Source organism: Tauraco erythrolophus, chromosome 6, assembly GCF_009769465.1.
Source record: "Tauraco erythrolophus isolate bTauEry1 chromosome 6, bTauEry1.pri, whole genome shotgun sequence".
NCBI classification, from domain to species: domain Eukaryota; kingdom Metazoa; phylum Chordata; class Aves; order Musophagiformes; family Musophagidae; genus Tauraco; species Tauraco erythrolophus.
In genome coordinates, this window is record NC_141470.1 from 44,563,185 (window position 1) to 44,589,912 (window position 26,728).

The 26,728-nt window shown below is 47.7% G+C and overlaps 2 protein-coding genes across 7 annotated transcripts in view; one reads left to right on the forward strand and one right to left on the reverse strand.

The window, feature by feature from the left end:
* The first annotated feature begins 21,325 nt into the window (after positions 1-21,325).
* On the forward strand, positions 21,326-22,756 carry INSM2 (INSM transcriptional repressor 2). Its single transcript, XM_086613880.1, has one exon. It carries the CDS (start codon positions 21,326-21,328, stop codon positions 22,754-22,756), a length of 1,431 nt encoding a protein of 476 aa, XP_086470006.1.
* A 3,454-nt stretch (positions 22,757-26,210) lies between these two features.
* The window catches only part of RALGAPA1 (Ral GTPase activating protein catalytic subunit alpha 1), a 146,741-nt gene continuing 146,223 nt past the window's right edge, over positions 26,211-26,728 (reverse strand). For 5 of the 6 annotated variants that reach the window (XM_086613850.1, XM_086613851.1, XM_086613848.1 and 2 more), the window contains one exon: positions 26,211-26,365. In XM_086613850.1, coding sequence (XP_086469976.1) covers positions 26,211-26,365 — 155 coding nt within the window. The remainder of the gene's footprint in view (positions 26,366-26,728) is intronic. The other variant, XM_086613845.1, reaches the window with a different exon arrangement.

A 26,728-nucleotide genomic window follows, 5' to 3' on the forward strand; every position in this document is an offset into this window, starting at 1 on the left:
CCGGGGGGCCGAGGCCGGGGCCTGGGGGCCGGGGCCGGGGCCGGGGGGCCGGGGCGGCAGCGCGGGCCGCGCCCGGCGGAGCTGTCCCGCCCCGCGGTGCTGAACCGGCGCGTAACGAGAGCGCCGCGCTGGCGGCAGATCCCGGCCCGGCTCCCGCCCTGCGCACGGCAGGACACCGGTGAGCAGTCAGGAGGCGTAGAGCAAGGGCCGATTAATTTTTTTAGAATACACGGTCCCACGTGTAGGCTGCAGCCCCTCTTTATTTGTCGGCTGATTGTAGCTGTAATTGCTTTGCTATTTACCCGTGGAGCAACTTCCCCCATATTGAGGATAACGGCGTCAGGAGGCCTCGTGAAGAATACTAATTACTTAAACCCAGAACCTGAAATTTCAAGTCTTAAAGGCAAACGGAGGAACTAATTAAAAAAGCAGATTCGAGCCTGGGTAGATGGTTAAATGTACTGAGACAATCAGTGTGCTAGGCCGCTGGCCTGAGCGATGTTCCTTACCAATGGTGATGGCAAACAAGAAAACAGGGGAACAAACTGACAACCAATTCAGCTATAGAATTATTTTAAGGAGGCTGTTAGAAAAGTACACGTTTATTGAAACAAACATCGTGCTCCAATACTGTTGTAATGTGAATTGATGAAAAATTAGTAATAGTTACTCCCAAAAGAGAAATAATTCTTTCAGCTTAAAAACTAAAAGCTAAACTCTAGTTTTGCTTCTGTGCATGTAATTTGTCAGAGAAGAGAAGTAATGAATAAAGTTGTAATTAATAATAATAAATATAATAACAAGTTTCTATATTAATGCCTATAAATACATCTTTGTTAATCACATAATGACTAATAGAAACATTCAGAAAGTAGTTAAGAGAGATTTTTTTTTAAACCAAATGGATAAGAAATATAATCCTACTGTATCTCAGTAATTGTTAAAGGAAGGACCCATTATCTTAATTATGTTTCTGGAGCAAACATTATTTCAATGTGATAAAAGATGACATGACACTAAAGGTAAAGCTACAGCAGATGTTACATGAGTAACAAGCCAATATGCCCACATTCTGGTAATTTCTGCCCCCCTAGACATGTTCTCATTAATCTGTGATTAATAGGATTTGAGTATAATAAATGATGTTGATCTATTGTCTGTCTTTGTCCCACACTACAGAGAGAGCAATTTGTCAGCTCAGCTTTTGTGTGACTATTTAACAGCAAAGAGGGGGAGAGAAAAGACGCTAATCTTCTAATTGGCATCTATAGAGAAAGGTCTAAGAACACTGCCTGCCTGGAAATAGCTTGTGTGCAATTCCTATGCCTGTGAGGCTGAGGTGGACAGACAGTTGTACAACCCTGGGTGCCCATGGAAGGGGAACCATATGTATCTATCACACAATCACCTGCTGTCCAAAGGGAGACTGGAGAGTAAGATGTGCCGCAGAGCAAGGTGCAATTGCTAACGCTTCAAAGTCTGTTATGTTTCAGCCTGTTAAATGTCAAGGGAGTACTTCTTGACTGGTGCAACTTTAATAAAGACAGAAAGCGTCCTCCTTCCCAGAGCAGAAAGAAGAATGAGGTGGGGGAGGAACAAGGGGCAATGATGGAGACCAGAACGGTCCTCTCACCAGGACAATCAGAATCAATGGAAGGAACATGAAGTGCCTAAACGCCTTTCCAAAGATGTCAGGTGAACAATGGCTGCGTGCTAAGATGGTGCCACTTATAATTTAACAGTCCTTCTTAGGTGCTAAGATTACCTAATAAAATGATTGTCCCTCCCATAGGACAAATTACAAATAATTTCACAATTAAGTCACTAGCGGCAATTCAGCAAAGCATGTAAGAAGCGGCTTCAAACGGCACGAGGACAAGTACTTTGCCTTTCCTTCATCCCTGGGTGTCTATTTGATATCCTCCAAAAGGTCAGAATCAAGACTTGTGTTTTGGGTGCATTGAGGAATGGATCCCGCTGGTACATCTACCTCTCAGCAAAATGCAGGTTTGTTTCTCATAATGATTTATTGAATGGTGAACGTAGCTGAAGTGTTCCTCATTCAGTTTAACAACCTGAGCTGTTCTGACAATACAACTATTTAAGGCAATGCAGTAACTCTCTAAAAATATTATTTTTTTGAGGATCTATGTCAGTTTAGGTGCAATAGAGGGCACATTTGTGTATGTGCAATTTAAGGCACATTTAGGGCACATTTCTGGATTTAGAGCACATTTAGGACACATTTAGGGCACAACTGGTGCAATTTAGGGCACATTTCTGTATGTAGTTTTATCAAACCAATGGGTGGAACCAGTAAATTGCATTGAAGAAGGGTGAATCTTAAACCAGTTTTGCCACTTGGAATTGGTACTGTGGATCTGAGCATAAAGTTGTTTCAACTATATAACTCTGCAGTGGATGTAGCACAGAAAATCTTTACTGGCTCTGTTTTAATGCTAATGCACGTGAGCAAGGTTTAATGGAAATGATGAAGGACAAAGATTGGATAAAGAGATGTTTCACTAGAGGAAGAATAAAACCACAGGCAGCATTGAATGTGATTGAAAATAGAGAAGCGTGGAGGGAAAGAAGTTGGCAGTTGTGAAGTTAAAAAAATGGCTCTCAATAGCGTGTATTTAAGTTTGCAAAATTTGCTGCCACATTTCACAAACAATCCCACCCCTGTACACCACTCAGGTGTATGAACCAGCGCTTCGGCATGTACAGCAGCTGTTGTGGTGGCCGGGCTGTGCAGCAAAAACACTGTCAGATTTGGAGAGCAGATGTGAGTCTGGGCAGGGACAAAGCAAGAGGGGCAAATTGTACCATCTTGTATATGAATTTACAAAAATAGAGCATTTCCCTGCTACTTGGTAATGTCACTTGTGGGCACACTGAGGACAACTGTCTCCAAGCACAGAGCATAGCCCTTTTTCTGCCTTCGTCGGGGAGCACGGACATTTGTCCCCATTTCAGGCATGGCAGGGAGAATGTATCCAAACGGGCCCTGTGGAAACATCCAAAATTTTCCCAGTGGAAAGAGTGCCACAAGCAGAGATGCTGGAGCTGTCCTGGATCTCCTAATCCCCCACTGGGGAGTGCAGTGCCAAATGCCCTGCCTAAGCTGGGGCCGTGTGAACAAGCTCAAGTGTAGTAGAACATCCATGTCAGCATGTCTCTGTGCTCGAGCTTGTACATCTTTCAGAGAGAGGAAAATGTCCGTCTTGCTTCTGAACATGAGCTTGTGCAGCGCAGTGTCATGTAATGTACATTCGTGGTCTGAAGCTTGAGGCTCTCTGATTTATGCTCTGGTCTGATGAACTCCAGTGGGGCACTTGCTCTTCTGAACTGCTGTGATCAAGCAAGGAAGGATTTAGTTGCCTAAAACTGGAAGGTCTTGGGGTATGCCCAGGACCGGGATATGCCCAGGACCAGTGTATGGCAGTCTTGGAAAGTTGGAGGGTGTACTGGACAATCTGGTTGCCTCCAACACCCTCCTCAATTCACTTCGTAGAGGAGACAGGGGTCCTGCAGCCTGGATGGTCTGTACTTAACCAGCCTGTTTACATAGAAGTTTTCATAGATTTCTCTGTAGTGGTCACTGGGAGAAGAGAGGCAGAACACACACCCCTTAACTCCAGCCTTCTGCCACCATTTGAAAGTTTTCTTGATGTCAGGATGTAGCGTCACAGAGATAAAGCCCTCCAAGTCTGCACACATCTGTCTGTATGCAAGCATTGTGCAAGGGCAGGGGAACCACAGGTAGACAAAACAATAACCAATAGTCATACCTTCCTTTTTAGAGGTTAGGGTGCTTTATCCTGTCCAAGATACAGTGAAAAACGTTCCAGCTCACAGGGAATTCCAGTCTAAATGCATATTCTAGGGTGAGCTCAAATCTTTTGTAATACTTTTGCACAAATATACGTTGTGGCCAGGTTTGGACACCGCAAGTTCTAGTTCTTTTTTAAATATGGCATTAGTTTTTATTTTTAAAATGATGAGAGCTGTGAGAATGGGAAGGTTTGTTAATCCTGTAAACACGTAAATAAGCAAAATGTCCCCAAAAGCTTGCTCTGAGTAGAGCAGGATATGCTGGGAGGCTGCGGGTGGCTGTCTGTGATCTGGACTTCATCTGACGAAGTCCTCTGCAACAGGACGTGAATTTATTGCATCTGTCCATCAACACAGCTCATTACATGGAACTTGAACTTCAGCTGTCACATATTTTCCGATAGATTAATCTCCATCTAGCAAGTGAAGTTGTTGCAAGCACTATTTGTTATTTGATATTTCATGCTCTCAACCTGTTCAAAAAGCTGCTGAGTTAAGGAAGATCAAAATGCAGAGTGACATTTCTCTTTAAAAAGCCATTATTACAGAAAGGCTCTGGGACTGCTGAAATGTGAGAATACAGTGATAGTAGTGGGTGTTATAAAACTGTTATTTTAAAACATGACCTGCTTTCTGCCTGTCCCTTAATATCACTGTGCTTAGAGGGGGAAGGAGGCTGCATTTGAACCAGTTATCTCCTAGGCAGGCAGCAGCATCTGGTGATATTAAAATGTCATCAGATGAAAATATATGCAACAGTGTCAACCTCATTTGAATATGAAATGCAAAGACAATCCAAGGCAGACAACTGCTTGTTTAGAGTGATATCTGAATCCAAAGGCTGGATTATCAATAATAGATTAAGGTTTTTTTGCTCGCTGTAAATTAGAGGTTGGATGGGTATTGTCGTTTTGTTTTTTAATTATTTATCGCATTAGCAAGGCTGGCTGTTACAAAACACTGGGCAGAGTAAAAATGTAAAATACGAAGTGGGAAGAATTAATTTTAAAATCTGACACTAGAATAAAGCTTCAAACCCCTGTATCAACTACACTGAAAATTAGATAGTAACATTCTGGTAGTTCTGTCAAAGTCAAATACAGAAGCAATTGCTAAGTGTTGATAGGCAGTGGATAGAAGGTGTAATCCACTGGGAAGGTTTTGATCCAAAATGAAACAGTTTTCTACCCCTGCTAGTCAGGCAGAAATCTAATTACTCTCTTTTGATCTCTATGGAGAGGTAAACCAGAGAGTTATAGGTTATGGACAGTTTTATTGATTTTTATCTTAGAAATCAACAAGTGCAGGCTTTACACTTTACACATACTTGCTTAGCTGGTGTGAGGATCAAATATTTCAAACTGGCTTTCCCTGCTACCAAGTCAATAAGCATTTTAGTTGTTTTGTTCAAGTTGTACTGTTGATGTTAATATTACAGAACTTTTTTGCACTTAGAAGCTTTGGGCAAAAAGACAGACGGGTTTATATTTTGGTGGTTTAAAGTGAAAAACACTTGGTCTTCATCTACTTATTTTTCTCTTGCAAGACTGATATTCTGGCTTTAACTGGACGCACATATGTATTTTTCACTCTGTATGTGCAAAAAGGATCTTTGCTGTATGGGCAGTAGAACCAGAGTCTGAACCAGAAGAATCTGCCAGTTTTTAGAGGTTTAGCATCTCTTCTATTGGCAAGGCAGAGAAGGATAACAGTGATGCAGCTGGTAACACGACTTAAAACCATTTCTGGAGTGCTCCCAAGACATTTCTAAGGAGTGTAAGGAGGAGAAGGCTTTTTGTTTCTGGAGCCTGCAGAGCATCTTTAAGAAAACTTAAGCTGCAAACTTCGTTGCCCATATTCTAGCACTGAAATATACCTTGGTCCTTTGTCCTGTGTCTGTGGGTGCAGACATCTCCACAAATACTCACTCTCATCAACTGCAGCTTACAGAAATATTTAATCTTTAAAAAAAACCCGCAACCCTTCTTCTCCAAGCTACTTGCCATAAATCCTATGTAATTTTGCAGGATGAGTTCAGACATGAGCCAAAATGATCAATGGAGAGGAAAGTCCTGGTTTTTAATGCAGGTCCTCTGTAGCCATTTTGGATTAAGTTTAAATATATGGGAAAGATTTTTCTGTTAGTCTTAATTAAAACCTTGGCATACAATCATGTCCCCGATTCAGCAAACAGGAGTTGTACTGTCAAGCTAAAAGATGTCAAGATTTCATGCCAGCTATTTAGAGGTATAATTATTTGGGGTCTATTGTTGTTAATTACACATTTTCATGCAATCTAATTGATCTTTGAGAATGTGCATCAAGTCAGGGTCTGCTTGTTCATGCACACAAAAAAGCCAGTCATTCGCATTTAACACCGCTGTCAGAGTCACAGGCACAGACACGGAGCCCGGGATGAGTGCAGCTTCAAGATTATTTTGATAGCTTCTCTTCTTCGTGTCCTGGGAGATAAGGCTGTTTCTCCCACAGCTGCATTTTTTTCCTGAATGACTGACAACCCCTTTAGAGGAGATCAACCCCTTTTTGTGCCCTTTCACTCACTCGGAGGTTATCAGCTAAAACTGCACTCAGCATTCAATCACATCTTTCCCCTGTGGCCGTAACTCCTGTTAACACAATTAACCTTCTGATGGGAACATAAAATGAATCTAGGGAGGGAAAAAGAGCAGAAATACATTCCCATGTTAAGGATTAAATGGCCATAGAGCTTACAGCAGTGTTGTTTCACCTCTTTCTCTTCCACAACATTGCGGTGTAAGGGGCTATTAGCAGGAAGTCACCTGTCACAAAATTCTTCCTAGCAATCCCAGCAGCTCTTGTTTTATCGGCAATTTTTCAACTTTATGGTTCATGGAAAGTATTATGGGATGTAAAACTGGATTGCCAACCCAATTAAAATTTGTATTTGTTTGCATTTTGGTTTTCTGGCCCTTCTCCCCCCTAAAAAATCTAAACCTGAAAGATACTGTTTGACAGCCAGTATTTCCGTTTTTTTTTTGGAGGCGGGGGATGATGGGGACAAATATCTGTCTTCTTTTGGGTTTCTTTTTCTGTGATAGTATTTTTAAATGATAAACAGATGCATTGCATGTTCACCTCTGTTTTCATTTACTGACTGTGTTTCTGTCCTGAGCTCTGTATATCTGCCGCTAATGTGTGCCTCTGGCTGTGCCCTAGCCTGTATCTACTCTGTGCATGTTTTAGCCACAGTATTTTTTGAGGGGTCTAAGTACACCCCCAACCTTCCTGAAGCTGAGACATGAGTTCAGTTCTTCCTTTTTATCACCATCTCTGCTCCATAGGTGGCTCATTGTCCTGAAGAGCTGGGGGCTGGGGTGGCAGCCGGCAATGTCCCCCTCGGGCACCATGCACAGGCTGCAGCCCGTGACCCCAAGGGTGCTGTGCAGGTCTGGTGCTGAATAAACCTCTGGTCTGGCTCTAGCTCTCAATCTGGTTATCTTGCCCAAGCTAATGCTCTGCCCCATTTTCCTCTACAAAAATATCTGTGGAGGATCTTCCCTCAATATTAAGTGCAGCAAAGTCCTCGAGCGAAGACTTAGGCATGGATTTGAGCTGCTGAGGTAAAGCACTTGGAGGACGCCCCGTTGGGCTCACTGACTTCCAGTGATGAGGCTGAAGATGAAATGGGGTTGGAAGACACTTGTTCTCTGACCAATTGAGTCTGTACCCACTCTGTGGTCAGGAGAAGAGCTTGGAGATGCCAGGCCTTTGATTTTCTTAGTCTTGCCTATTCTGAAACATTGTGCAGCAGCAGGTACTTGGCCCGTGCATGGTTTCAGTACTCCAGGTGTTTGCAGGACTCCATGGTGAAACTGCTAACTGCATGGAAAATAAATATCATTTTTCTAGCATAAGCATGTTCCCAAGCACAGACAGTGGTTCAGCTGAGGCAACAGTTAAATGAGGGCATTTTGTGGTTGTCTGTAAGTTTACACTAATGGTGATTTTGACTCTACCCCATTTACCAGATTTGCATAAAGTCGGTAAGTGTCCAGGTCTACCTGTTAAGGGTGTACTTGCACTCTTCATCGCCTGGTTGAATCGGTTTTACGCAATGCCTCTGGTGACAGATTCAGGGAACTTTGATCATTGTAGCATGAGGTATTTAGTATGCAAGTGCCAAATTTGTATTTTCAGTATCCTTCACAGAAGCAGAGCTAATTGCTTAAACAGAAGCTGAAGCAAGCAGGCAAAGAGGACAAGCCGCTTTTTAGCATCTGTAATTCTTACAGGTTTCTATATGCTGTGATGTAAGGAATGGGATTATAAGGCACATTGTAAAAAAAAACGGACAGGGAAAAATAATGAAAGTTTTGGGACAGACTGTAATAATGTCCAGTCTGATTTTCATGTCATCACATTTCCAAGTTTCTCCCTCACTTTCTTGTCACAGCTCTGCTCTCCCAAGTAGGGGGTGAGGAGATGATCCACATGTGCATGGACTTTCTATGTTGCTGCCATAGATTTGGAAAAGCGTTGGGAGGTTAAAACTTCTGTTGAAAACCCCAGCAGTTAATAATGCTGGAATGTGTCCCTGGCAAAATAAAAGAAAGTCTTTGCAGCTAGAGACAAATGCCTTGTGCTGCTGAGAAAGAGCCAAGGGAGCTCTGTGAATCTGCCAGTTTGCAGATGAAGCAGCTATTGGGCTTGTAAGAGAAGAAGAAGGAAACACAGTTCATGGGAAAAGGAAGATTCAGGGATATCAGCTGACAATATGAGGTTGGGCTAATTTTCATCGTAGTTTTTTTTCTCTGTTTCATACTGCTTTTCTCTTCTCTTTTCAGTTCAGATGTGTTAGTAGTTCGTCTATCCTTGTCCTGAGAATTGATTGTTGCATCCATGGGAGATTGCTGGCACAAAGAAAACACTTAAGTAATTAAAGTGAGGAAAGCTGATGTCAGGCTTCCTTCTCCCTTCCAAAGGAACTAAGAACTTCACCAGAAAACAGTTTTGTTTCAAAGCAAACTTCATTCTGCTGGATGCGGTATCCATACTGACACAATCGAAATAAGGCTTATTGCAGTGCTGTAGCAATGGAGCACAATCGTGGAGATCTGCGGTGGAGATCACACTTAAGGTAAGGGTATAACAGAAGAATTGCACATAAAAGGGCCAATAAAGGACAGGTTAAATAAGATTGTGTCCCTGGCTCACATTGGTATCCCTTGGCTCGCTTTTCACAAGAGATACCAGCCATTGACCTTCCCCACACAACCGCCTCCAACTCGAGTATCCTCTCACACATTCCCTCTGCGGTCTCTTTAGAGGAGACAAAACCCATGTGCATTTGGCAGGGTCACAGAGAGGTGGCCACAAGGAGATGCGCTGTGTGTTGGGGTGAGGGTCGTACCCAGGACACGGGATGCAGAAGCGCTTTCTGCTGAGCTGGGCTGGCTGCGAAGCCCATATCCTGGCATGCTGGTGGGCAGTGGGCAGCTTCGGTAACTCGGGTTTTCCCATTCGGGAGAGAGATGTAGATATAAACCGAATGGCTGTAAAAATGTAAATTCAGGACATCTGAAGCAGCCCTTATCCTCCTGAAAGACATGTGCGCTGGGGTGTTATGTACATCCCGAAAGGATACGGCTCCCAGCTCATCCCATTGTTGAAAGGGACTAAACCTCTGTGAGTGCTGGGTGCTTGGGGATTATGGCTCAGCATCCAGAGGGGGGATGCACCCAGGGTGATTTATGGTGTTTAGGGGCTTTATGCCTTCACTCAACACCTACAGCTGTTCGCATTTCTTTTGCCTGGTTTCTGGAGATGGTGGGACATATAATCCTAGTTTTGCCAGGTCCCATTGAAACGTGGAATTTTGTGGGCTCTCTCTTTTCCTGGATCTGCACACAATTGTGCTACTGAAAAATATTATGTGAGAGACTGCACTGTGCCTTTTCTGCTAAACCAGGTCACCTTTACAAAGACCAGATACCACGTACATCCTCCTTCGCTGCCTGAGACCCACAGCTCTTTCAGGTTGATCTGTCACCAATCTTCTCCCAGAAGACTCTCACTATATTTTACAGACCACGGCACCTTTGATTACTTCTTCATGTACAAGTCCAGCGCTGTGGTCCAGCCCCTGGGAATTACAGCATCTGAGCTGGCTCTGCAATCTTGGGGTGATGTGGTTATTAATCCTTCTGAAAGGGCTGGAGCAGTCACTGTCTGGTGGAAGGGCTCGTGCATTACTACATAATACATCAAACCTCTGGTGTGGCAGCTTCTTCTGAAGAGCAGATAAATTTTCCACTGCCCTGTGTGCCTCCGTGCAGAGCTCTGCCATCCTGCCTACCAGGGATCTGCTCACTGTCACTAAGCAGCATCAGAGGACTTAACCAAGTGAGGGGCAGGTTAGGTTTGATCATTCTGAAAAATGTGACCTGCGTCGGATGCCACTTGATACAACTGTGGGTTTTTCTAAAGGAGTCTTCTCATACACTTCTTAGAGAAAAGTAGAAGGGGCTTAACTGAGAAATAAACTGAAACATTTCTCTAAGATAAATCCTTCATTCTCTCTCATCTTTTCCTCATGGAGGTGGTGGGACCATCTCCTGCACCACGGACTGTGAGGAAGCCATACCTTCACCCTGTCTTTTAAGTGATTTTTTTTTCCCTTGAGATGTACTCCTTTTGTTACAACTTCAGATAATAACGGGGGCTGCACTGGTGTAGCTGTCCCTTGCTGTTTTGCACTCTGCATTATCTAGTTTTGCTTATCTGAAACTGAAGCTCAGAAAATGAAAACAAAAATGTGGGAAGATGTTAACGGGTCTGGATCTGCTGTTTTGAAATGTTTGCCATTTTTCTGGACTCATGCTTCCTGCCCCTTTCCTTCCAGTAGGTATCTCTTGATGAAACAAAAAATCCACTGCTCTGCATTTTGGAAAGTAGTCTTTAAACTTCCAAACACAGTAGACATTTTCACCTGTATTTTCCATGCACAAAAACTGGATGTGGAACAATACCAGAGCAAAATTGGTGATGTGCGCCTGGAGGTCCCTTTGAAAAAACGGATCCATTCAAAACTGTATTTCACCCTCAGTCCTAAATAACTGATTTATGTTCCAGGTGAATTTCTACAGCAATTTACAGTTCTTCTACTTTTTCAATTATCTGTTTTTCCCCTATTGAGATCTTATTCATTTTCATTTACTTCTGCAAAATCTTTTTTCCTGCTTGCAGTACCATTATGCCTTCCCCGACTATTTCTTTGAAATTAAGTGCTTGGTTCTTTATCTTTTCATCATTAATTACCAATGTCTTTTTGACCTCTGCTTTGTAAGCTACCGTGTCATATTTCTATTTCCTATCTTTTAGACTCGGTTTAGATTTTTTTTTGCTTTAATGACCTGCTCTGAATAGCTTTGTTCTTGTTTTTCAATCGGTTCCCAGAATGGCCACACAGCCGAACCGTTGCCCTCCTCTCTTGTTTTTCATCTTGTCTCTATTATATCAATGGCCTAGTTAAAAACGTATTTTACAGCTCCCTGAGGCCAAGCCGCTCTCTGTTTTTACAATTATGCTGATTACCATCTATATAGGTATCTTGATAACCTTTTGCTATGACTACAAGCCAGTCAGCACCTCCCTTTTGAGGACCAGAAGTAGCTGGGTGCGGACAGAAGCGGGTGCCACTGTAGGACTTGGGGTTTGGTTTAGGAGATGGGGATGTGAGACTGTACAAGAATAACGTGAACAGAAGCCACTCCACAAGTGCTGGACTGGTGAAATGTTAGTGTAAAGGGCTGAGGATTTTTTGCTGAAGGAAAATTGTGAACTTTTTTTTGGCAAGCTCTTCAGTGGTCGATGGGTGACACTTTGGTAGTTCAGGAATATTCAAACCTGTCCTTAGGTATCCAAGTTATTTCTTGGACTAGTTCCACATGCATCATTTCACCATGCCTTATAGTGGCATTTTCATTTGCTTCTTTCTTCGTAATCATTCCCAAAGTTTTTATTTTTTAATTGAAAAAAATCAAATAGTTCATAAATTATTTTCCTGTCTTTGCCAAATCTCCCATTAGTGTCAGTGGAGTCTCATTTAGTGAGCGAGGTTAGACTCTACCGTCGCCTTTAAGTATTCCTTTCTCCGGGAGTGATGGCTCTGAAGGCAGGCCAGCTGGGTTTTTCAAAACCATGAGTGCGGCTGGGCCTTCTCGCTGAAATATATTTTATAAATGTGTGAAGGGAGACATGATAAATGCAGGCATTTGCTGTCATCTTGTTCTTTTAAATAAATAACTGAGTATAATGAGTCTCAGCCACAGAATGAACATAATGAACCTCCAAAAAAGATGTTGTCTGAGAGCAATATTTACCACTGAGGAAGGGATTGTTACAGAAACAAAAATTGTTTAGACGTTAGAGGGTGAGATAAGAATCTATTAAAGGAATTAAAAGCGAAGATGATTCATCACACATTTCTGCTTATTTGTAAGAGACACATGAAAGGCAGGGATTTCAAAACATTTGTATTAGAAAAACATCAATAACAAAGCCCCCTGATTTAATTTTTCAGTCTCTTGGGTTTCAAAAGAAGATGTGGCTTGTCCACGTTTGCCTTGAAAAACGCACAGCACTGGAAACTGGCAGAGGCTCTGTTTGCTTTGCTAAATTTCATTTTCAGATTGGTCACCTGTACATGATATACACACTTTCTTCTGTGCAAAAATGTAGGAATTGTTTCTCGTTGCATTGGGAGTCAGCTCTTCGATACGTTTCAAAGGGGTGAAGAGTTTCTCCCAACACTGCTGCTGAGGAAGCCTGTCTCACCTCCTGCTCGCCCCTCACTCCCTTCTCCAGTCAACCCACTGCTCTCTCTGCTAAGAAAATCCCCCTGTAACAGAGATCAAGGCAGTCAAGCAACTGCCTGTGTTTTGCTTTCCCCCGTTGTTGGCATGAGACCGTTGCAGTGGGTTATCATACAGATTTAGGTATGATAAGGCCATACTTTTATGAGGTTGCGTGGGTACTGGAGCAAGGTCTCACAGCACAACTATGGTAGAAAATTTGTCCTAAAGTGTTTTTCGTAGCAGAATACAGATAACATTGAGAATAGAATAGAATAGAATAGAATAGAATAGAATAGAATAGAATATTACAGGATTTTTATGGGTATGTTTGCTGTAGGAAGATAACAGAGAACACAGGAAGAAATAGAGAAAGAAATGAAACCAAAGGAGAACGTGTACATAAACAAGCAAGCTGTCAGCCAACGTTGTGACTCTGTGGGAAGAAAACAGGAGTTACAGTTTAGCAAATCTTTTTTGTTGTACAGCCCGAGTTTTGCTGAGCAATATTCTTTTAGATGTCTCTTGTAAGCTGAACATCTATTAAACTGCCTTTGAAAAGGAACTGGCTTGTACCAGCCTCTGCTAATTTGGATGAGGGGTCAGTAAAATCCTGATGTGGTGGAAAGCGGCAATAATTTCCCCAGCGTGGGAGTGGTACTTCAAGGACCAAACATACTTCTAAGGCTGAGCCGCAGTGGGGAAAGACCAAGCCAGAGAAGAGAGGGAAGAGCTTAATTTGGCTGTGGCCCCGGCTGAGCGGTGCCGTGGGAAGCCGGAGCCGCCTGCCCGAGCATCGCGGGGAAGAGCTGCGATGCCGCCAAACTGCTGTGGCTCCACTCCCGACCTCGGCCTCTGACTGTACAGTACAGTGCTATAGACGCGGTACCAGTATAGCCCTACAGCTCACTGGCATGAGGAGGCGCACAGCACCTTTGGGAAAACGAAGCTGTGCTGAGTTCAGGGCCACCGGCTCAGCGTCACACTCCCGCCAGGCTTCTCCAGTCTGCCCCATGGGCTCATTCCCCAAGCTGAGAGGGGGTGAAGCGGGTAAGGAGACCCTGAGATTGCACGTGGTCCTTTGAAAGACACTCTCGGATCTAGGAAGGTCAGTGGAAAGTTAAGTGAAGTGAGCTGCGTGTGAAGGTGTCCTCCCCCGAAACCCCACCATCCCCTGCCCGGGCTGGGTGCAGCAAGCACTGAAAACCAAACGGGCTTCTGGTCTTTGATTTTTAGGAAAAAGGGAATCCTTTCTAACATGAATCTTTATGGGAAAAAAAAAAGAAGAAAATCTCCATTTTGAGAATTAGGAAAAACTTTATCAGACTTGTTGATTTTAATGGGAATTTTTCTCTTTACCCTGTACCATCTAAAAATGCCAAAATGCATTTTTGTTCCCATTTAAAGGTGTGATTAGCCTCGCAAGCATAAACTGGGCACAGGACACTTCAAGCCAAGACCCGTGCGCTCTGCAGATTCGTAACTGTCTAAAGAAAGATGCCTTTATGCTAAGAAACACCAGACAGCTACAGGAGTCACTGCCGTGTTTGCCACAACGCCCCATGCTTGTTCTAAGTCCTAACTCCGCTATTCTTTATTGCTATTTTCATTTCTGATACAGTTCTGCTTGCGTATCTTCCAACTGAACATACTGTGCTTCTGTTTAACTGTCTATTTATAGTCATAAGAGAAATAAACATATAAAATAAATGCATCTTGATGCATAGCTGTGCAGGAGTACAGATGTTTTATTAATGAAAATGAATCCAGCTTTTTGTAAGTCATGGCAGCAATATAACATATCATTGTTTGCTCCTCCGCTAGACGGTCCCTGCTGTTTTTACATAGAAATTCCTGTAATACTTAATGGACATCTGGAAGAATTCAGCCAATTAATCGAATTCACGCAGGAGCTAGGCTAATGGCTGTCTGAAAGGCAGATTACATTAAATCAAACTTGCAATATGAATGAAAGTACTTAATCATACATGCAACATTCATTAGACGCGGCACAGCAAGTGTTTTGATTACTTTAATGAAAGATCAGGTAAAGTGCATCAACTGAACAGATTGAAGAGACAGCATGCTTACAAATGTTTGATTATGTTGACTATCAACAGAAACAGTGCCAGTAATTTATAGCAAAACATATTTGGAGGAGGAGGAGGAGGAGGATGGAGCTGGTGAACTTGGGAGGGGAAGTGAAATTTGGGCCTTGCCTCCAAGCACTTTAATTAATAGTCAGGATAGCGAGACTTTAATCAAATGTCATGAAAGAAGCAAAACAGACGTATTTGGAGAATCTTGTACGGCAACTGCTAGGGATCACTTATGTTTGCAGTACTTAGAGCCTGATGCTGGTTTTGAGTCCCCTGTGTTTTTTCTGACTTTTGCAGTAAACAGCACTAAGTCATAACTGGAAAAACATTTTCAAAACAGGGGGATTCAAGCTCGATTTTTTTTTGTTTGAAAACGGTAATGATTTGGGATCTGTGCTGCTCCTCCCCAGACACCCTCCGGCCATCACTGCCCTCCCCCTCTGCGGCAGGCGCCGGCTCCCGGGAAGGAGATCACATCTGGAGAGGAGCTATGGCTGTGGACCATCTGAGATGGCACTGCTGCGTTTTGCCTTTTCCGACCTCATCAGCCAGCAGAACCTTTTGTTGTTGCCCCCCTGGGTTGCCCATGGGTGTTGACCCACCAAAGAGAGGCAGAGCCTCCAGCCTGATGCACCTTTCAAGAGTCAGTGCTGCAGCCTCCCCCACCTCCAAGCCTCGTGCACAATGGGCATTTGCCAGGTCTCACTTTGGGGATGAGCAGGGTGACTGATCTAGGAAGCTGGAGACACGCTTTCTAACAAGAGCAGCAGGTCCCTGGCTCAGCGCTGCCTTTCCTTTGCCCTTCTTCTTCGTGTTCCATGCATGGAGATGAATTGCCAGTTCCTTTTGGGAGCTGTCGCCCTCCTTGTTGCATTTGTGAGATGCAGGCACTCAGCTCGGATGTGGTTTACTTCCTTGTAATGCTGTTTTTCTGCTTTTTTCTTTAGGGTGCTGCTCTGCCTAGTCATTTCTAGTCAGCTTTCTGTGTTGTTTTGCTTTCCTCCTCCCATTTCCTGTTTTTCCTTATCACCACCTCCCGTGCTTCATCTGCCCTTTGCACCTGGTGTCCCTGGCGATGATGGCTTCTATGCTGCCATCTGCTTTGCAGTGACCAGGGCGTACCTGCACCTTACTCCTCAATAATTCCTGTCATCACTCTGCACAAGTAAGGAAAGCTGCAGCAGCATCGCTCTGGCAGGAGCTACCTGCAGCTCAGGTGGCAGAGGGATGTGGGAATTTGGTAGGACCTGAAAAAAAACTGAGGTAGAAGCAGGGACGTGAGAAACTTCTTGGGTAACAGGGAATTGGTTGTTGCCTTTCCAAGCCAGAGGAATTTTATGGAGGAATCTGGCCTTGGCACAGGGTTGAAAAAAATGTTGATGGGGGAAAAGAAGAAAAAGGTAAATATTTTCCTGAAGACTTGTCTCCCTGCACCGCATTCCCCCAGGATCCAAGTGCTCCAGTGCCAGCACAAGAAGAGCAGGACAAGGTGTGGCCACAACAGTATTTTGTGGCTGTGGTTTGCCTGGTCCCACTCTCCAAAAGCCTCCTGGATTGAGCCCTTTTGGGAAATTAAGCAAACTGCAGGTGTCTTTGTCCTGCCTGGACTTTACCGGAGGCAGGAATGGAGCTTCCCAGCCCAGCGTGCAGCACAGGCACGGCTCATGAGCTTTGTTTCTCCCATCCTCCAGCTCTCTCGTCTTCCTGTCTCTTTGATTGTTGCCCTCTTCGCATGCAAAACCGTCCACCTATCTGCATGTACATCTGCACGCAGCGCAGCTGGGACTCGGTCTCGCTGAAAGCCACTACTGCTATTCATGTAATTAATAACCATGACCTTTCTGTACAAGGAGTATCTTTTTCAGTGAATTACAACATATAATGATGTTTGTAGGAAACAGACTGCTGAGTATCTCATGCTGAAGGAAGCCAAAGCTTCCTATTTATGACATGGCGAGATCAATAAATAACTCCATTACGGGCAAATCTGTCATGGCAAATGGCTTCAGCCTGTGGGGTACGAGCTGAAATCCAGCTGAAATCTGTAATGAAATAACAAAAGTCATAATGGTCCCATCGAGGCTCTTGGATGACTTGTATGAGTTTGGGAATGTCGGGCTGCTCCCTGGAGAGGACCCGGTGTCCTCGTGATGGGCTCCTGCAGATGGAGGTTGGGTAGAGCCAACACGCAGGAGTGCTCATTTGGCCCTTACGGAGAAGGGACGGAAGCCCCGGTGTCACCATCTCCTCCCAATACCAGCTTAGTGATGGCAGCGTGGCAACATCAACAGCATCACTTAGTTTATGAAAAAAGAGGAAGGTTGAATGTTTTGATAGTGTCTTAAAATCCCTTCAAGTCCCTCCAGCACGAGAACCTGCACAGAACAGTGCTTCCTACCTTCTCCTACGGAAAGCTTTTTGTTAATATTTGAGCAATGAAGAAAACACAGCAGCTGTTAGCATCATTTTCCCCTCGAGGCAGATTGTCCTCAGGTAAAACAAAACACAATTAAGGTACCAGTAAGGTCAGTTATATTAGACAATCCATATCCTCATAATGCAGATATTTCCTTCACTGTCTGTCACCAGCATCAAATCCCCAACCGCCTCAAGATAATTGGCAGCCTCCTTCTAGGGGGAAGACGAAATGGCTTGTGCTGCCACCAAAGCCAGCCTGGATTTTGTTTGTGTAAGTGCCGGAGCCTGGGGGTGGTATCGCTCATCTAGCTATATTGCCGGAGAGTCATGTATCAAGGACAGGCTTCTGAGGCAGCTTCTGTCTCCCTCCCATTTACTGCTCCTTTAATTAAAAACCAGATGTTGGGGGAAGATTCAAAAGTCAACTGTATTTGAAATTCTGAAATATAAAAAACTCGACCACAACAATTTTTTTTTGTGGTGGGGAGGGGAAACATGAAGGGGAGAAATGTTCTTTAATCCTTTGCTTATAGCTCTTTTCTATTTTATTTTTAACTCTTATTTTTTAAAGTTGTGGTTATTTTTTTTTCTTTTATTAAGTGGCCAAAGGCATTTCTCTCTTTCTTTCTGCCCCCTCAGCCCCCAGAAAAGTTTTTAGGCTTTTCTCTGAGAACCAGACCTCACCCAAGACCTTCTCCCTCCCAGCCAGGATTGCTCTTGTACATTCCTCTTGCTGTTTATGCCCCAAGACTGTTCAGAAACATCAAATGCAGCTGCCCACTTGCTTAATGACGTTTTATTCAGGGACCCTGTTACACCTCTTCTCCAGCACCCACACAGTCTCCCAGGTGTCAGGCAAGGTACCAGCACTGGCCTCCAGGAACTGCTGGAGATTCCAGCAATGGGATTCCTCCCTTGCAGCTGGAGATCACAGTCCCCGAGTGCTGGGACAGAGGAGGACCTGGGTCAGGAGCTGTGCCAGTGCTATGCTCCAGAGCCCTCGGGCAATCAGATGGACCATTCTCCAGAAGGCATCGGGAGCTCTCTTCTCCAACAGGGGAAGGGATCTACAGGCACCTGAAGATGGCTTCTGCCAAAGGGGAGGTAGAGCAGTGCCATACCACTCCCACTTCCGTTCCCTAGATACACCAGCATTCAGCCCCAAACAAAAAGGAGGGAACCATTTGAGGAGGCAAAGGACCTGAGGAACTGTTTGCTATCGTTCTTGTCTGGCCAGTTCCCTGGGAGTGCCTGTGTCCTTTCTGCTCACCAGCTACAGCATTTTACCACTAGAAGTTTGACTTCCTATTTACCGTGGGATAAACCCTTTGGTTAATCTAAGGTCACCTAAGGATGACTCTCATACAGAAGTGGCCAGTATGTTTGATATTTTATCAGACTGTAGGGCACGCAGCATATGGTCAGAAGCAATGACAGTGTTCAGTTTCTTGCTTAGGAAAGCCTCGACCTTAAATAAAGTTCCCCTGTTGTATGAGGTGCAGATTGTACTAAGTGTCACACTCACAACTACGTGTTGGGACTAATGGAATTTAGAAAGTCAGTGGGAAAAAAAATCCAGCAAATTTCCACAGCATGTGTGTGCACAGAACTATTAAATATCCTTGTAAATTATCTGAATTTTTATAATTCTAAAATTTTGGGAAGGAGTAAAAGCTAAAAGCATGAAGACAAACCCATGTAACAGCTCGGAAAGCTCAGAAGCTGTGAGCACCAGGTGTAATGCCAGTCACCAGGTCCAAACTCACTTGTGAACGTGGAGAGGGAGGAGAAATAGACTGCAACGAGCCTGAGAGTGGGAGCCAGGGCACTGGGAGCCAGCACTGAGGCAGGGGCAGCCTGGGGAAAACCGTATGTGTACTGAGACAGATGAGTCACAAGGTGGCTGCAACAATTTGAATCCCAAGATACTTTTGACAGTGTTTTTGTTAAACCTCCATGGATGCTGGCACATGCTGCAGCAAGACCAATGACTGGATGATGGGTTCTGCAGTTTCGGGTTCCACCTCAGGAACTAATAATACACTGGAGGCAGATGGAGAAGGCTAGAAGGCAGCTGTGCCATGAGGGCACTGTGGATCGTGGGGGAGGCCCAGACTCTCACCAAATCACGGGGAAAAGCAGCAGAAGGAGCAGAGGGTGGGGAGGTGGAGCAGTGATTCCACCTCTGTGACTTCAGGAGGGCAGCCTCTAAGCTACCTTCTCCCAGTCTTCCTATGACCTCTGGGCCATGTCAGACCACGATATCAGGGGCCTGAGGAAACTCCCTGATGCAACTCCAGCCTAGCGATCAGTCAGCTCTTACTGGAAAATGTCTGGAGTCCCAGTAAACACACTCAATGCACCTACTTTCCAACTGGCATTTCACCACCTGCTACTTCTAAGTAGGAAAAGGCATCGTTGGGTTCCTTACTCCTTAGAACAGAAGCTGGGCTGGACATTCCTACCACAGGCTGTTTTTGCAATGTGATAAAAGTGAATGAAACATTAATGGGAACATTGCTTACGAGGGGAAACCGAAAAACTATTTACGTATCGCTTGGAGGAACAGTATGAAACAGTGGATCTGTAACCAGAGATCCAGTTATTCAGTGAGAAATGTAGCTGAGAAGTCCCAATTACAAAGGTCAACCCAAATATTCAGCAAAACCCACACAGCCAGTCAGTGGAGTGACCTAACTGCACTGCAGCGCGGCTCATCGGTCCCAATTACAGCGGTTCGTGCTAACAAAGGGTGATCTCTAGCCCGCAGAGTCTATAATCTAATCTGAAACTCAGTGCAACCATGAAAATGGAGGAAAACGGGAGAGGAATCTAAAACATGATTAAGACTTGGCTAAGCAAAGATAATCGGAGCACTTACACAGACAAGCGGTTGAGCGTTTTGAGCAGGTGGGGCAAGTTCTGTTCTTGCACGAAGGCTTCAGATCTTTCTTGCCACTTCTGGAAAGCCCCTCGATCTAGAGGTGCCGGTTCTCCCTTTCCCCCGGTGCTCTCTAATTTCTCCTGATAAGGGAACGCTCCCGAGACGGCGAGTCCGACCGTGCTACGGTGGCGAGGGCTGTCCGTCCCTGGGCAAGGGACGGATCCAGGCTTTAGCGTGTTCAGCTGTTTCCAGCGCCACGCCATCTTGTGTACGCTGCGAGCAGCAGGGCTCCGGGCAGGACGGCACTGCCCGCCTGCAAAGCCGGGCTCGGGTAAAGGAGGCACCGAAGAGGAGATGCCGGTAACGCGCGGAGGGGTCGGAGGGGTTGCTGGCAACTTCATTCCCTTCCGAAACATCATCATCTCTAAAAGGAAATTAGTGGTTTAGCAAACACAGCTCCTGCCTTGCTGAGGGACGCACAAGCTGTCACCAGGCTCACGGTATCCACGCACGGGCCAGGAATTGCAGCCGGGGAGGATGGAGGGGGCAGGTCTGGGCTCTTTTGCACTTTGTCGCACCGCAACTCATCCTTCCCTCCCCTGGGCTCGGGATGGTGCCCAGCGGTGAGGCTGCCAGGGCACCACAGCCACAGCCGTTACACAGATGTAACAGATTCCGCTCTTGCCTGGGGACCTCATCATAATACAAAATCTTTCTGGCTACTTATGGGAAAACTCTTGACGTGGCGGTGCTGAGGCCGGAGCAGGCTCCCAGCTCTCGCTCCCTTCAGAGGAAAGACGTGCAGGACGGCCCGGCCCGGCCCGGCCCGGCCGCGGCGGTGGATGAAGGCTCCTGGCACAAACACCCACCGGCAGCACCTAGAGATGCTCCTGCCGGAACTCTGCCCGGCCCCTCGGCCGAGGGGCTGCGGCCGTGCCCGGGGTCTCTCCCGTCTCAGAGCCACGCTCCCGGTCCCGCACCTCACTCGGTCCCGCAGGGCGCCGTTTCCCCCGGCTCCGCGCCGCGGGGCGCGCTCCCGGGGACACGCCGCCCGGCTCCGCAGCCCGAGCGCGCCCGCCCCGGCCACGGGGAGCCCCGGCCCGGCCACCGCCTGCCCCCGCCGCCAGCGCCGGCCCCAACTCCTCATTGGCCGCCGCCGCCGGAGGGAGGATGACGCCCGGGCGGGAGCGGGCGCCGGGGGTATAAAGGCCGGGCGGGCCGGTGGCGCCGCGCTCCCGCCGCCCCGTCCCACTATGCCGCGCGGCTTTCTCGTCAAGCGCAGCCGGCGCTCCGGCGGCTCCTACCGGGCGCGCCCCCGGGAGCGGGACCCGGACCGGGACCCACCGCCCGCCCCGCCGCCGCCCCCGCCGCCCTCCACCGGGGGCAGCTCCGCCGCCAGGCTGGGGGCGGAGGAGGAGGAGGAGGAGGGCGAGGAGGAGGAGGGCGCCGCCGCCGCCGCCTGCCCCGCGACGTGGCCCTCCGGCGGCGGCTGCGGGGGCCCCGGGCTCGGCCCGCCGGAGGGGCCGGCCGGCTGGGGGACGGCGGGGCCCTGCAGCGCTGCGGGGCCGCGGGCGGCTCTCTTCGAGCGGTGCCTCAGCTCCCCCGCCTCCGCCGAGTCCTTCCCCCTGGCCGCCTCCTTCCCGCCCGCCGAGAAGCTGCTGCTGCAGCCCCGCACGCCGCTGCCCGCCCCGCCGCCGCCGGTGCCAGTGCTGAAGCGGCCGTCGCGGGCCAAGGCGCCGGCCAAGAAGGCCAAGGCCACGCGGAAGCTGAGCTTCGCCGACGAGGTGACCACCTCGCCCGTGCTGGGGCTGCGCATCAAGGAGGAGGGGCCCGAGGGCCGGCCGGGGCCGCCGGCGGGGCGCACGCCGCTGGGCGAGTTCATCTGCCAGCTGTGCAAGGAGCAGTACGCGGACCCGCTGGCGCTGGCTCAGCACCGCTGCTCCCGCATCGTGCGCGTCGAGTACCGCTGCCCCGAGTGCCACAAGATCTTCAGCTGCCCCGCCAACCTGGCCTCGCACCGCCGCTGGCACAAGCCGCGGCCCGGCCCCAGCGCCGACGGCTCCCCCGCCGCCGCCGCCGCCGCCGCCGCCGCCGCCCCGCCGGGCAAGGAGAACAGCCCCGAGCGGCGGCCCCGCGGCGCGGCCGCGCCCTCGCCCCAGCCGCCGCCGCCGCCGCCCCGTCAGCACCGCGGCGGCGCGGACAGCGCCGGCGGCGCTCCGGGCCCCCCCGGCCCCGGCGCCGGCTCCGCTCCCGGCGGCGCTCCGGCTCCCGGCCCCGGCGGGGAGGCGTTCGCCTGCCCCTGCTGCCAGAAGCGGTTCCGGCGGCAGGCCTACCTCCGCAAGCACCTGGGCACCCACGGGGCGGCGCGGCCCGCCGCCTACGGCCCGCCCGAGCGCGGGCAGCTCGCCTTCGCCTGCCACCTCTGCGGCGCTCGCTTCCCCTCGGCGGACATCAGGGACAAGCACCGGCTGTGGCACGCCGTGCGGGAGGAGCTGCTGCTGCCGCCGCCGGCCGGGCCCCCCGAAGGCGGCGCGGCGGGCGGCGAGCGGCAGGCCTTCCCCTGCAAGCACTGCCCCGCCACCTTCTTCAGCGCGCCCGGGCTGGCGCGGCACGCCAGCAAGTGCCACCCGCCGGAGAGCAGGCAGGTCCTGCTGCTCCAGGTGCCCGTCCGGCCGGGCTGCTAGGCCCGCGGCCGCCCGCGATGGGATTGCTCCGGGAGCCCGGGCGAGCCGAGCGAGTCCTGTCCACGCTGTAATTCCTATGGAAAGTCGCGGTGCTCACGGCTCGCAAGGCGGAGGAGCCGCCCGCGGACTCCCCCCACCCACCCCTCCTCGCCTCGCCGGAGGGTAGCGAGACTCGCCCCCGTACCAGCGCGGCGGAAGGTTTAGCCGACGGGCAGCACCGCCGCCGCCGCCTCCGCGGGTCCGGCCGGCAGCGTCCGTGCCGAGCCCCGCAGGGGAGGGAGGCGCCGCGCCGCCCGGCCCGGCACGGCACACCGGGCGGGTGTGGGTACGGCTCCGGGCTGGCGGCGGCACGCGAGGAGCCGGGCCCAGCGAGCACCTGCCGGGACGCGGGCAGTGCCAGGGGCGCGGGTGTCGGCCCGCTGAAAGTACATCTTCCGTAGCCACTCTCGGTCCCGGGATAGAAGTACGGCTGTATGTATATACGATATTTAAAGAGAGGAATTATTTTTCGTGAGAAAAGGAGCCTGATCTAGTGACCTTGTTTTAATAGCCTTAGCCCTCGAGCTTCAACATTTAAGTTATCGTGAGGTGTTTTGTTCGCTGTGTTCTGTACTAAGATAGTCGAGAAGGTAAACGTTCATGTTGAGTCAAGTCATATAATAGCTAGCGAAACGTATGGAAAATTAACCGTGCTGTCTGCTTAACTGAAACGCGAGGTGTCGATCTTCTAGAGATAAGTACGCATCTCCTGCTTACTCTGTGTTTCTGTACTCCAGCAACTGTGCGGTAGGCAAAGCGCGCGTCTCCGGCAGCTGCCCATTTCGAAACCCGCTCCCTTAGAGGTCTGTTAGCGCAGGACGGACGGACGGACGAGAGCAAGAAGCTCGGTTCAGTCTCGCCAGGCCGGGCAGCACATGGCCGTGCCAGCCCCTGCGTCGTGGGCAGGCAGAGGGTCCCTGTACCCGGCCTTTTTGGGCGGCCTCTGAGCCCTCTCCCCCGTGAGCCGCGCTGTTGAGGTGAGCTCCTCCGGGTCGTCTGAACGGCTGAAATTAGAACGTGAAACGGTCTTTCGGTGTGTTGCGAAAGCGTAGAGGACAGGCAACCTTCCTTCTCCCTAACAGGAGACCTACCTTCAGCGAAGCAACCCACGCTGTGTGTTCCCTGGCTTTAAACGGTGGTCTGGCCAAATGCTTTGAAATACTGTCGAATTTACCAGCTACTGACATTTCAGCCTGTCTTTATTTTATTTATTTATTTATTTATTTATTTATTTTTTCCACGCAGGAGTGCTTGCTTCCAAATGTGGTAGCAGATGAGGCCAAAAATAAGGGCGAGCAAATTCAATAAAGGATTTAGAACAAAGCTGACGCCTTCCTTGAATTCAGCAGGGCAAAGTGGGTCAGCTGGTGATTTCTGAGGAACCGAATTGATACCAGGCATAGTCTTTGTTCTAACACTCTCTGAAATGAGCATGCAAAATATTTTAGTCTTTTGACTAGTATCCTCTAAAGCAATTATTTCTGTAGTTTTATATTTTGTTACACTCAACAAAAGATTCACATGTAGCATGCCCAAAGGCTGACAAGCAAAGTGCTAAGGGCTTTATTTTAAATGTGCTTCATGGACTGTCTCGTTTTAGTTCCAGGACCTGGACTAACAAATTAATACAATGTAATCTAAAGCAGCCAAGATTTGCTGTCTGATGAAGGAGGCTAAACTCACAGCTCGCTCTTCTCACACACCAGAAATAAAGCATGTTATTTTAAGTTGTGCATTTTTCCATCATTTGTTGCTAACGGAGACTTAGGTAAAAATGCCCATTTATGCCATTAAATGAGTTCTCCCCCGGAGATGGTCGCTATGTTTTTTTAAATCATTGCTCTCCTTTCTCCACTAGTACAGTCAAAGATGAAGGGCTCCGGACCACAGAAACCTGATGATTATTTAACTGCTGCAACAATTAGCACTCGAACGACCAGCCGGCAGGAGGGAACGTTCTGCGCTTTGCGTTACCCGCGGAGCAACGTGTATTGTATTTACTAGATCTGGGGAAAAATTTTCAGTACAGTGTTCTTGCGATGGGTTGGGAAAGAGTTCCTAAGGGCTTGTGTGTACTTCTTAACACAAAGGAAAACTAAGCCGCATATCGCACTTAACTGCTCCACGCGTAACAAGCTGTTCTTCTCTAAACTGGAGTAAGAATCTAATCACTGAGGTGAATGACTAATATACAAAAGGTGGTAAGAATAATTTTATTGTATTATTAAATAGCATGTCTTCTCTTCAACCATTACAAATTTGTAGATACTACATGAATGACAATACATAATTTATCTTCTTATTGTTGCCCATATGATTTATTTACACATGCAGTTAGTACCGATGTCATGCTACATTTTGTTAACAGCATTTTGTTGTTTGCCACTCAAAATGTGAGCATTTCATCTTCTGTGGGAAAATACCTCTGGGTGGGTGGAAAGCGTGTACTAATCTGCACTCACAGGGTTGGAATCGTCAGCTTCTCAGGCCAGGCTCCCGGAGCACGTTCCCTTTTCTTCCCTCGTACACATCAGAGCAATGAATTTCTATCAGGAAAGTGCTTTTTTTTTTTTTTTTTTAATATAAGAAATGAGAATATTCATCTAGACCCAGCAGCCCGGTGATACAGGCCAAAACCCATGAAATTCGATGGCATTTGCTATTGATACCACTTGGAAAAGCAAACATTATAAAAATATTTGGAAGCCAAGCATAAGTAGAATTTCAGCACAGTGATTATTTTTTTTTTTCTGGCATAGATTATGGCATCACCTGCACAGTTATGAAATGATACGTTGTTTTGTGAAGAAAAAGTTGGTGCTACGAGCAAGTTATTTCATTTGGACTCTGTAATGCTTGAAAGGCCATTGAACTATTTTATTCTTAACATAAATAATCTGTACACATCCTGTGCATTAACATTGTGACACCTAACAAAGACTTTACGAATGCAACTTCAATTTAAAATTGTATACTCATTTTCAAATTGTACATATTTCTTCCTTTGTTACAGAGAAAATTGCAATGGGGCACAATAAATATAGTGTAATCAAACTGCAGTCTCCAATTCCATATATGACTCAGGGTCAACCAGAGTGAAAAGTGACTACTGTTAAGATATCATAATCATCCAGGAAGGTAAAAGGTGCAGAAGACAAACTGCACTGCAAAAAAGAAAAAAAAAAAAAAAAGAAAAAAAAAGGCAGCCTGGAGTTTGATAAAAAAATCAAAAGATAAAATATTAAAAGTAAAATTCCAGTGTCACCGTTTAAAATAAACATACAGAAAAAGGGTATGCAGGGGATGGGCACACATACATTAGAGACATTATCCTTTACTTTAACGGGAAGCAGCAAGGCGCTGCGGGAAGGGTGGCCGGTCGCGGTTCACTAGAAAGCTGCAGGCATCTCACCACTTAGGACTTGTTGGCAGAGCCAGAGGAGCGGCGCAGTTTCATGGACATGCGGCTCTTGCTAGTCCGAGGAGACATGGGAGAGGCTAAGTCTGTTCCATCCACCTGTGCTGTTGCTGCTGCTGGAGTTTCTCCCGGCTGAGTCTCTGGGCAGAAGCCTGCAGAGGACAGCAAGAAGCAGATGCGTCAGTGCCGCTTTCCGCACGCGTAGCACAGGGATTTATTTGCAAGGGGCAGAGAGGAATTTCAGTGCTGCTGTCACTCCCACAGCATCTCCTAGCCCTTTACCAGCTGCGGGTGATGGTACTGCACGTGGAGCTAGCAACTGCCACAAATCCACCTCTAGAGAAAAAACGATGCTGGAAACCACTGAGCTACGGGACTGCAGGACCCCCTCGCTCTCGGCAACCGAGGCAGCACTGAAGTGGGCCATGTTCTCCCGCTAACCGGGAGAACGAACACCTCCGATTCCCTGGCAGGGATGGGGAGCCAGTATTCAAACCACAACCCAGAAGAAACCA

Excerpts from the sequence above, each read along its gene's own strand:
- INSM2 (XM_086613880.1), top strand. The coding sequence starts at position 21,326 with ATGCCGCGCGGCTTTCTCGTCAAGCGCAGCCGGCGCTCCGGCGGCTCC.